The sequence below is a fragment of the Nothoprocta perdicaria genome, unplaced genomic scaffold (assembly GCF_003342845.1).
Source record: "Nothoprocta perdicaria isolate Ctin4 unplaced genomic scaffold, notPer1 scaffold_105, whole genome shotgun sequence".
In the NCBI taxonomy this organism is placed as follows: domain Eukaryota; kingdom Metazoa; phylum Chordata; class Aves; order Tinamiformes; family Tinamidae; genus Nothoprocta; species Nothoprocta perdicaria.
The window spans coordinates 2,605,338-2,617,749 of record NW_020454150.1 but is presented as its reverse complement, the minus strand read 5'-3'; the positions used below and the strand labels follow the sequence as shown (position 1 = coordinate 2,617,749).

General features: G+C 48.3%; 1 protein-coding gene across 1 annotated transcript in view; it reads right to left on the bottom strand.

Annotated features, from left to right (window-relative positions):
* Positions 1-12,412, bottom strand: part of PDLIM1 (PDZ and LIM domain 1) — a 32,203-nt gene that overhangs the window by 16,877 nt on the left and 2,914 nt on the right. The window contains exons 2-3 of the mRNA XM_026044587.1: positions 7,854-8,005; positions 595-679 (exon numbers count right to left, since the gene is read on the bottom strand). Of these exons, the coding sequence (XP_025900372.1) occupies positions 595-679; positions 7,854-8,005 (237 nt within the window). The remainder of the gene's footprint in view (positions 1-594; positions 680-7,853; positions 8,006-12,412) is intronic.

Here is a 12,412-nt window from a genome sequence, read left to right as displayed (position 1 = left end):
ACTAATCTCCTAGACAGAGGCTATAAGATCTTCCACACAGATAAAGGATATAAAATGCTGTAATGTTTCTCTTGCCCTTTCTCCAGGGCTAGACTGCTAGGAAGAACCTTGATATTTTTAAGAAAAAAATCCCCAAGACAAACCAAGAAAAAAATCAAACAGAAAACACTGTAGGAGTGAATCATTTTCCTCCCCTTTCAAGACCATGAAAACCAATAGGCTTAGCAGGGGCAGTGGCACTTTATTGTTTGCATCAAGCCATCCCTACAGAGGGGCCTTCTGCACCCCTCGAGATAGGGTTGTGGGGTGACAGGGCACGCACACATCAGGAGACATTCACCTCACATCCAAAACAGCTTACCCTTGGCAAGGTGTCCAGCTTAGCTCTCCAAGGCAGCAGGCCTCCTCCCAACCACGAGAGCCTCTCTGAAGGCTTCCGAGGGCCTCCAGATTTTGGGTGGGTTTTGAGCACGCGCTATTCCCAGTGCAACCAGTGGAGTGATACACATTCAGCTCCTTGGAGGATCCGACCAGGAATAGCTCCGGCACAGGATCAAGAGGGGACCCAGAGCATGCAGATACACCGTTACCTACCTGGGGCTGAGAGGCCAGGTTCATCTTGTAAGGATGCGTCTTCCCCTCCTCAGTTACAAGTGGTGACCAGACTTTTGACTCCGTCCTGCAATACATGATTTTTTAACAATTTAATAGTCTACTTCATCACAGGACACTGTTATTATCATTAAATTATCATTGTTATAATAATATCATTGTTATTATCATATTATCATCTGTTAAAAGCATTTCAAAAGCCTTTGTTATCCATATTCGGAGGGAATCTGGCCTCATTTTTAGGTATGTAACTTCGATGTCTCAGTCATGCTGAAGAGGTCCTTGGAGAAAGGCAGTGCTCCTCCTGGACTGCCCTTTGGGACTAGCAGCACCACAACCATGGGCTGCAGTTCAGGGCATTCAACAACAGGAGCTGGAAATACCCCCCTGGATACACACTTGCTAACTTAAGCAGGACAGCTCATATGACAACGTGTTTCAGCTTCTCCGCACTGAGCCTATAAAGAACGTGTCCTCCTTTAAGTGGGGCTGCCTTGTACAAGCTGGAAATATTCTTTATTTTTAGCATCTAGAATCTTATTATTATTATTTATGCAGTGGTGTCTGTGCTGAACAAACAGGAGCTTTAGGGCGTTATGAACGGACAGGTCCAAGCCTGTAATGAGACCACGAGCAGAGACAATATAATATGTCCAAGGAGACATATGCCTGCATAACCACTGCCAGTCTGTGGTCTGACCCTGTTACTCACAACAGCCTGAAACACAAGTCAAGATCTGTGAGCAGAAACTAYTGCTTTTGCATCATCACTCTGGAGTTTTGCTATGACTTCAAAGAACAGACAAACAAGTGGTGTGAAAGCAGCAGAGCACTTAGATTAGCTCGACGTACTTTGTGGGAAACACTAAGTTGCTCATGAGTAGAGCAGGTAGCCTTTAGAAGTGACTCTTTTGGGACTACAAGCGCTGCTGGGCACAAAGGTCCTCAAAGGAGAGGAGTGACAGCTGTGCTGCTGAATRAAAACCATTGTGCATTGTTAGACATTGCATAACGTAGCAATCAGACAGCTGATAAACCCTTCGCATGAGTTTTGAAAACTATATCCTGTTTGGACAGGAATCCTTTGTAGAATTTGCAACTGCAGATAGATGGACTTCTTAGATAGCTGTGGGTCCAGGGTGAGCTGTGCACGGAGGACCTGGTTAGCAGAGCACGCAAGCTCCCACTTGGAATTAACTGSAGAATGCGCAAGAGACTTAAAACAAAAAAGGCATATAAAAATGGAAAGCTTGGGGAAATGAGGACTGTAGCCAAATCCCAGCTGGCCTATATAATTTCTCCAAAAACTCTACAACAGCCTTTTTAAAAAAAAAAAAAAACAAAACCCAACAACCCAGACTTGACTGAGATGTACGCATATATTTTAGATGTTTTAGTATTTTAAAATAGTATTTTGAATTAGTATTTTAAAATTTACATTTCGATGGTAACTCACTGGAAGGAGCCAGGAGGCAGAATTTTTATRGGGCATTTATTTATGTGCGGTTGTATCTATTACACTCGGGACTTTACACAATAAAACCTCTGACAGAATCCCGGTGTGCTCTAYCTCCTGCCATGGAGAAGCACAAAGACACGGGTCACACCAGCTATGATCTTCAGCAAGCAGCTACACAAGCCTTGGGCTCCAGACTATCCCTTCCTGCGAGCCCAGCTGCAGCACCAACACCCACCCCAACAACCTGCCTTACCTGCACCCTGCTGCCTGCCAAGGCTGGGGCACTCGGAGACCAGCACATAGGAACAAAACGGCTGCACGGCCAGCTTATTTCTTGCATGTGGCCTCCTAATGACGTTTCTAGCTGCTTTTGAGGTATCGTTTCTTTTGCATTTTCTCATATATTTCCACCTTATTCAACATGCAAATTTAAGCTCAGCTCAAGGCAATGGATATGGAGCAAAATCCTTCTTGCTAGGGCTTGGGGCGCCCACGCTCGTGCCCCTGGCCCTCGGCATGCAGGGAGCACGGCCTGTTGGTGTCCAGAGGAGCTCGGGCCAACTACTGCAGCCAAAGGGGTTTTGAGCAGATTTTTCTCCCCTTTTAACAGGAATGCAAAAAACACAAGTTTGTTTCCAAGTCCACTGCCATTCTGATTTGTCACTGGATATAAATGGAGCAGCAAGGTCACCGCAGGCTTTATTTTCTATCCAAGTTACAAGCTATCCAAACAGAAAGGTTAAATATCGCACCCGGTTATCCCTGTAAGGCCGGGAGGATAAAGTCCACTTTGTGTCCACAACAGCTGTGGCAGAGCCCAGTGGTTGCCTCGACCACGGGCCATTTAAGGCCCCAGACATGGTGCAAAGAGAGCAGGGAGCACTGAGAGGGAGGCACCTTCTTGGGTGCACCCCATGCCAGCAGGAAATGGGCTGCGCTCCCCACTGCTGGAAAACCATTTACCGCTTCCTCCAGGCAGAAACCTAGGCCTGAGATAAGAAGGAATTTTCTCTGATGCTGGAATACACACGTAGAAGCAGCTAGCTTGGTCTGCGAGGAACTGGTACGAAGGAGAGGAGGGAAATTGCATGCAAGTCAACACAGGAATCTGGAGAAGTATTTATAAAACAACATTTTTCAAGAAGCCTGGCTTGAACATGGTGTAACATAAACAGCACATGTGCCCTGCCTTTGCTGCTGATGTTCTGCATGCAGTGCTGGGCCACAGCTTGAAGGGAGAATTCCGGGCTGGAAAAGGAGATCCCTAATTCTGTGCATAAATAAGTGCAGAGAGAAGAGGGGCATCTACATTCCTACAAACATTGGACTGAACGTGACTATGAGAAACCAAAGAAGCAATTAAAACTGTAAATGTGGAAGAGCTCCTTGCACAACACAACCTTTGATAGTCATCAAGCATTTTTTTGCACTGATAGATGAGGAATAAGGGAAGGCCTAAGGAATGCCTCTTACCACAGAGTTTCAGACGTGCATTTCTAACAATGGTTGGTGACTACCAAAAGAGCTTTCCAGCTACCGAGGAAGAGAGGCACCTGTTTAACTGGCTTTTCAACTACAGCAGCTGCGAAGTACCTACCCTTGCGTTCAAACACAGCAGCCACTTCTGGCAAGGCTTGTGCTACCCCCGGCAAGCAGAGCCTAATTAATACCTGTGCTCGGGCTGCATGCAGCCCCTCACAGGGTCTAACAGCAGCAYTTCAGGGCTTACTGGGCACAAGAGCACTCAAAGTCATTTCTCTACATAGAGGCCCCTGCTCCTTGCATTTCAGGTCTCCCTTCACGCAGCCACTATAGATGAAAGGCCTGGATGCAACCCTGGCTATGCAAAGTGAGCCACAGAAGAGCAGCACGGGCAGTTTCATTGCAGAGCTGTGAGGTTTTAACACACGTGATAGCTCAGACTTGCACTGCTCTTCYATCAGCCAGCTCCAGAGTAAACTGCTTTTGCCACACAGAAAARAAGCTGTAGAAGTATGCCAAGCCACAGCCTTTATTTGCAAAATAAGTCTGAAYACACCAATGCATCAGCAAAAGCATTTAGTGAGTGCATTGGTGCGAGCTCCCGGCATGCACCCAGGAGGGCTGGTGGCACCAAGCCATCCCGGAGAGCTCGTGGGCAGCCGCAAAGGGTCTTGCCCATATATAGATGCACACAGAGCATCAAGCTTTTCCCAAGGCCAGAAGAATTATTAGTAAGATGACAGAGCTGGAAAATTTTCGCTGGCAGGGAAGCCAAAAACAAACCTAAGTGAGTCAACAGACTCCACGGATTTCCTAGAACACCAGTTCAAGCCTTTCACTTTGCACAGCTTGTCTGCACGGCTGATGATCGGCAGCACACGGACGGGGAGCCCCTGTGCAGCTGAACCTGACGAAGGAAACACAGGACATTTCCCTCTCTGTCTCCTTTTCATCTCCCTGAGCCTGACAATGCATTTAACGTGTGCTTTTAGCCAGTCTGCCTTCCCTGATCCTGGCAGTTTTTAAAGAACTTCACTCACCTTCACCATTTTTGGCAGAGTGACAGAGCGTTTTGCAAACAGAAAAGCTGTAGTTTAGTTTATGCTGGCAGCCAAGACTGGGGAAGAGCAGCTTGCAAGCTGAAGAGGAGGACAGTGGGCGCGGAACAAGAGAGGACATGTTTGCAATCCCCATGCATAAACATTCCTCTCATCGTCCCACCCGCAGCCTGCCTCCGGTCCCGGCAGGAAGGGCAGGATCGGGATCACTGCAGGAACGCTGGGTTTTCGGTAGCAGCAAGCCCACTGTTTACCTCTGAGGTGCCCCCAGCTACATGCGAGCCCAACGCTACTGCCACTGAGGGCAGCCCTAAGGGCAAAGCCCTTCATTTTTGAACTGATATTCACCCAGGCTGCTGATAGAGCGAGTGTCTGTGCGTGTGTCCATCTGTTCTGCCCTGCAGCTCTGGCTGCCCCAAGCTGTGTGCCCCAGATCCATCAGGAATCGCTCCTGGCAAGGCCTGGACGCCTGTTGGGCTGCTGAATTTGGTGGCAGGAGAGTTTGTTTGCCCTGAGCCTTTCCGTTTCTGAGCGTTCCCTTGTCAAAGAGGCTTTCCTTCCCAAAGCACACTGTGTTTCCAAAGCAAGCTGATGGCTTTCTCCAGGCTGCCGGGCACGTCTTGATGGTTTCCCCCTTACAGGGAAATCAAAGGTCCCCTTGGACCGGATGCAGCCTGGGGGAAGGTTTTACTTGACCCCAGCATTTCAGCGCTAAGACGTACACACCCTAGTTAGAAAGGGAAAAGGGCTTTTCTCAAAGACTCAACAGCCAAAGCTTCCTTTTTCCAATGAATGGGAGAGGCTGAAAATGCAGCCCGTGACATTTCTCAGTTTGGCAATATAAGTTCTATTACCTTATCATCATGTGCTTTGGAGTCTGCTTGTGCAGGCAGCCAGCTTTTTTTTTTTTTTTTTTTTTWWKTGCACTGAGCAAAATCAAGGTACAGAGCTTGCTCATACASCAGTCGAGACAATATTGGGACCTTGATGTTGGTTTCCTGGGAGCAGCATTTCTAAAGCACACCCCAGGCTGAAACAAAGAGCAAAGGGAGTGAGCAAACAGGCTGGGAAAGGAGTGGTGCTTTCCTAGACAGGCTGAGGCCAGCAGGAATTTGGTGAATGCGCCAACTTTGCAGAACAACCCTTCTTGACACAGAAGACGGGCCCTTAGCTCCACTCACTTGGCCAACAGCAAAGCACCTGGCAATGCCAGTTAGAAAAGCATATTCAGAGCAAACAGCTCAGGGCTGGGTTTAACTCCTAGGAAATTAATAGATTTCTACCAGCAATAAATTCGCCCCTTTGGGTGAAAATGCAGACCGGGCGTGTTCTCTTCTGCTAGTAATTCGATCCATTTTTAACAGCGACATGCGTTAGACTAAATTTCCTGCCTACAATCTGATCTGAAATATTTTTGGACTGTTACCATCATTAAGGAAAATACCGAAACAGGAAACATGGGAATGCCGTTGATAATTCACAATCAAGCACGCGGTACAAACAGCATTTCCTTTACCAGAAATGTTAAAGTCCTTCCCATTCTCTACATTTATACTTCTCTTAAATAGTCATAAGCACAGCCAAAGATAAGGAAAACTTCACCACCCAGCTAAGGTTAAAAGAAAGGAGCATTGTATGATGCTTAACACACACGGTTTTTGTAGGTCTAGGAAAAGGCACAAGGGCACAAGAGTCTTGCTGCTCTCCTCAGCCGTGTTGCCAGTGGCCCTCACTGATCAGCACAAAAGCAGAAGGGTMCATCACAAATGTCCTGCCACCTCATTCAAGCATTGCCTGGGAGGAGATGGACTGTTCTAACTCAAAGCCACTGCACACTTTTACCTGACTGCACATCCAGACAGAACTGTCCTGGGCAGCTTTCGACTCACAGATAATTAAATGCACACGGGGTAGCTAGAAAGTTAACAACTTTGTAATTAACATTAGCAAACACATTTTACAGACTCAACGATGTGTAAGACTGAGCTTGTTCAGCAACTGAAACAGCCCTTCCCTCCTCTCTCCCAACCAGGATCACGTGCCGGGAGGCTGCTAAGTCAGGAAGTCTGGCATTTCAGAGGGAGGAACGAGATGCCTTGGCAGGAGCTGCCAAATTCACAGTTACTTGGAGAAAGCTGGGGCTATTGTGCTGCTGCAGTGCTTGCCACCCACCCATGCAGCCTTCCCCATGATATTGTGCTGATCACCCCTCCATACAGTTTTCCATATGCCATTTTCTTTGCTTTACAAACTATCTGACTGAAATCTATTTTTTTTGGCCAAGACCATTAACTTCTCTCTTAACTGGGAAGTGCCTGCTGACCTTAACCATTCTGTGATTCTGTGACCTCCTGGCATCATCCAAGCCACAAAAAGGGATTTCCACTTACCACAGAACAGCCTGAACACAGAACTATGTCTCATTTAAGGCATGTTGTTGTTCCCCTTTCCAAATCACTACACCTGCCATCACATASAGTCACTCTGTGGAGGAAGGCAGCCAACTGAACAGCTCATGGTAGAAAGAGACATGCCAAGGTGCCTTCTAGTTGACTTTCAGAAGTGAAGGGTACCCATGGCTGCAATTCAGACCAACAAGAAGCACTCCAGAAAAATCAGGCTCCAGAAATGGGTCAATGAAAAAAGGAGACCCTCACCTTTCCAGAYGCTGTTGCTTTCTGTGCAGATACAACCCAAGATTGAGACATGGGTGGAAAAGGGAATGAAGCTGCCCATTGACCCTCACTCCAAGATGGTAGAGAGGCTGAGGTCACCCCCTTGCCCCAAACTGGTGATCAAGATGGTGGCCAAGACAACCCTTTTGAGTCCATGCATGGCAAGAAGCAGTCAATTAGTGTCTGGACAACACACAATCACACTGTTTAATTGATAAATTACTGCAACAGGAAGAAGTACTGTCTTTAGTCACACCTTCTCTGCTATTAGTGAGGTTTTCATGAGACCTGCCTTGAATTTTCTGTTGTCAGAAGCTGCAGAACARGCTAACAGACTGTATCACAAATTATCAGTCGATTTCTCACTGAGAAATTTGTTTTCATAAGGTCAAAGTGCAGTAAACACAAGCAGTATTAAAGGCTGAACTGAGGTTCCCTGTTGCAACCCAGTGCCTGGCCAAACACAGCAACGAGATGTCAGATTAAACAAGGCAGTGGGGAAGGTCTGCTATCAAACTAAAACACATCCACCAGGCGCTGGGTGTCCCCCCTCGCTGGGGGCCGTACCTGCTGACCGTCAGAGTCAGCTCCTCTGTGCAGCCCTTGATTTTGTTCTGCGCCTCCAGGTGCGTCATGTTGTCCGTGTTCACGCCATCGATGGCTATGATCTGGTCTCCGATGCACAAGTTGGCTGTTGCAGCTTTGCTGCCCGGAGTYACCTAGGAGAGAACAAAAAGAGTGACTGGGCTTTCCAAGGAGCAGCTTTGCTACCAACACCGYAGGGACAGCGGGAGCCCTCAGGGCTTCTCTTGCTGCTACCTGGAAATGAGGAGGTGAAAATTGATGAAAACAGATTCTTAACAGAAATCTGTCTGGCCTATGGGAGTTTGGATCTGCATCTTAGAACTTCCTACCCCAAACTAAGTTCTGTCTAGGGATGCCAAAATATAATCCTGCCCCTAACTTTAATAGTCAGGAAGTTCTAAATGTTAATAAATGTTGATGAGCAAGTTAAAGGTACAAAAAAAAAAAAAAAAAAAAAAAAAAAAGACTTTTCTTTCAAGGAGATTGACATTGTACTAACAAAGAACAAGCCAGCACACAATAAAGAGAGCATACAGAGAACAACTCTGCTTTTCACTGGAAACAAACTTCCAAAACAGGAAGCGCTCAGGACAGCCAGAAAGTCTGATGCTTGGAGAATAGAGATGCCAGAAAAAGAGAGGGAATCAGAGTCACTCCAGTACGGTCAACAGCAATCACTGCTTCTTTTGCATCACAGTCTCAATTGCTTTGCTGTCAGAATGAAAGTTTGGGCTCATGACTTTGGTTTGCTTCTTYAGTTTTAATAATTGGATTTTGGCTTTCATTGTTTTCAATGGGATCAAATCTGATCTATCAGTACTTGGTCTATCAAGAATAAAGCAAAAAGGCATCAGAAATCTCATCTTTAAACTGCGATCTGACAGTACTTTCTGAGAAAGTGACAGCATCATCCCCAGCACCTCAGCCTGAGCACAGCTCRCCTTGACACACATTTTGCCACCTTCCATCTCTGTGTACCGTACTGGGCTTTCCATACTTACTGCTGCACTGCTGAGGAGCTGCTGTGCTCTATCCAGGAAATACCTGATGGGAAAGGTCCTGGGATAATCTCACTTGGATCCCAGACAGACACTGTGTAGGAAGGCCATTCATATAACACCCCCAGAGAAACAGGAAGGTCACAGCTAACGTTTTCAAGCTACCTAACAAACACCTTAATTGCTTTTCACTACTACATCCACTAAAGACATGTCCTTTCGACAGCCAAGATCTCCCTAACCCAGAATTAATACCCGGGCTGTGGGTGAAGCGTGTGGYAATTGCTGGCTGCTTTGCGACCTCTCTGTAAGGTTTTGGGCAGCTATAACGACTTTGAGGGAGAAGCATCCTGCTTGCAGAGTGCTTTAATCACTTATTTAATAGGCAGAGGAAATCAGAAGGGTGGCCTGCTCCCATACACAAGTACGGACTAGGACATGCCTTGGAGCTGGGACACACCTCGGCTACGAGGCCCTCCCGACTGGCATTCACCCTGCACGTTCATGCTGGGCTTCCGTGCGCTGCAGGGGCTAGAAAGCAGCCGGGCAAACCCAGCAGAGCTGTCAGACATCAATAAACATTCTTCACAGGATTTAGACAGTGCTCCCATTATGGGATTACACAGCAAATCATTTCCCCATGGGGTATACCCACCTGCTAGGGGTGTGACACGTTTGCYGCAATTGCAAAATTGAAAGAATTGAGAATTACAAAAAGGAGACTGCTCAGCACTCCTTCACAGCTGCAGTGGGACATCATCCCCAGTGAGAGCAAAGACTACCAGATGCTTTTCCCCTCTTTCCATACCCATGTCAGAAAGAAGGCTGGAGTACATCACAGACGTCCAGCTTGCCCAAGGTGCTTGGCATTAACCCWAAGACTTTCAAAAGGATCAGGAGAACAGTGTCCTCACCTACCTGCTTGCAGTTTTATTGCTGCAAGCAGACTGCAAGTTCACAGAGGATGTGCTAATGGAAAGGCCAGGCAAGGTACTGCATGGATACAAACAAAAATGTGCTTTCCAAGTAGAAGATCACAGCCTCTGGGAAAGGCGCGGTGCTCACCTCCGTGCGGAGCCCTGAGCTCAGCACGCTGTGACCATCACTCATTTTCAGCCAAGTCAAGAAAAACAGTGGAGTGACACCAGCACTGGAGCGCTGCCGGAGGCCTGGCCTTGTGGGTTGTGTTTAAAGACTGATAATGTGCAACATTTGGCCGGCTATTAGAAATGATCCTGTAGCTTGAGGAGCAGCTGAGTGTGAGCAGCCAGTGCCACTGAAGTACCAAAGCCTCCTTAAGAAATCCTAGTACGCACAGAGATGGGGACAGATGTCTGCAGGAGCCACCCCTGCACTCTGTGGTGTCACATTCCCTTTCTGCGTCCACTTCAGAGGCCCCTGGAACCTGAGTGTGGCCCTTGCTCGGAGGAGAGCACCCACAGCACGAGGGTGGCTGTGGCCACGCAGGTAACCTGCAGACCTCTCCCCGAAGGGCAAACCGCAGGGCTGCACAGGCTTGAAGGAGACGAGCAGCCTTGCCAAAAGGAAATACGCCCCAAAACCCAGCTCTTGTAGTTCCTGAAATAACTTGCCCTGAAACGTAACCTTCCGTAAACTTGTTTCCCTGCAAAATCCAGCGTGTACCCTCCGCCAGGGCTGCTCTAGGAAACGTGTCCGCACACGAGCGCGCTGCTGCGGGGAACCCACCCCATCCTTCCAGGGGGTTGGGAGCAGCTCATCACACCTTCCTCCGCGTTCTTGTGGGCTCCTCTGCCTCGCTCCGCGCCGCTCTCAGACACGCTCGCCTGCCACCAAACCAGCGAGGCGAAAGCATCCCTGATACGTGAGAAGGCAGGGAGCTGCCGCAGGCAGGATCCATTTCTGCAGCGCCACATCCCTCGCTCGCCCGCGGCGCAGCCCGGCCGGCTGCTGCTCCAGGAGCAGTTTCCTCGGGAAGGAGGGGAGAGCACAAGCACCCGGCGTGCCAGGGAGTCTTCCTCAATGCTCGGAGGTTTCGGCATCCTGCACATCCCTACCAGTCACCAGGACCGTGTGAGAAGCCCCCCCCACCTGCACTCAAGCTTCAAATACCCCCAGAAGCTTCTGCCCCCGGCACATGGGGCCTGGGCTGCCACAGAAATAACCTAGTGCCTGTAACCTGCCGCTTCAGACTGAGCCTGGATGCCAGCTCAGGACTAAGCGCCAGCTCAGACACACTTGCCAGCATATGGAAGAAGCAAATAATCCCCGTAATCTACGGGCTTGACTATGTACTCCTTACTCAGGAAATCCCAATGAAATAGATAACATGTTGACTAAGTACTAATTATAGGCTGGGATGTGCTTTGTAAAGACGCCAAGGGCATCTTTGTATAGATTCAGGGATGACATGGATAGTAGAAACGCCTGCATGACTTTCTTACGCACCAAAGCCAAGTTTTGTCTACACATTCTTGCATGCACATATATATAAATCCTGCAATCGAGAGACATGGGGTAGGCCAAATTGAGCGTCACCGCTGGTCTAGTCCCTGCTGTCTCCAAGGCCGAGAGAGACACCGAGCTGCCCCTTCCTCCAACAACAAGACATCTCCGACACGCCACTTAATCCTGCCCTGGCCCAYGGTGAGTGATGCTCTTGGTGCTGGAGCACACGCCAAGCAGCTACGGCTTCTCCCGGCCAAAGCCGGGTCAGCAGGGAGCAGGGGCTGTGGGAAAAGACCCGCGGGCACCTTGCCCACCCTGAGGGACCACCGCCACCTCCAGCGGCCCCTCAGGGTTTACTGAAACAGGGAAGGTTTACTGGGCAGAGCACGGAGAAGACTGGCTCCATCTCAGTTTATTCCATGGGAATCGCATGCTCTGGATGCTGTGGGTTGCAGCTCAGTCCTCATATAACCCACCGTGGAAAAGGCACYGGTGACATGTTTGCCTAGGTGGGTGCACAGTCAGTGGTTGAAGAGTTAGCCTCAAAGCTCATGAACAACATTAAAAAAAAAAAAAAAAGAAGATTTCTTACAAGACCTGAAAACCTTTACAGAAAGCAAGCTGCTCATAGCCGAGCCTTTCCCCATAGTTTATTTCATCCTCTAAATAAAACATGTCCAGTAATCAGCAACTATGTAAGATACTGTGTCACTGTCCAGAACAACATCAACTGTTTATGCAGTTAAGGCATCCTTAATTTCCGTGTTTATTCTGCAGAAAAATGCATTTGCTGTAGTTTTTCTGATGCAGGCTCCTTCCAGCCTGACATGGCCCAGAAGGACAGTTCTGTCCAGCAAACAGCCCTGGCCACAACAGAACATCTGCTTCCTTCCTCAGCCCACTAAGCAGCTCCGTCCCCCTTGCTGTGTAGTAGGCTACTTTAGGCTACTTTCTCAGTGGGGAAATGCCCAGTTTCATACCAAAAATGTAGATACTGTTTCTGACTCATTTCACAGGTTTTGACACATGTCCCTTCCAAACGAGCCTGGGGTTTTGTTGGAGAAATGTAAAATCAGATTCTCCCCACCTACGTTCTCCTCGTTCTTGCTCTAGATG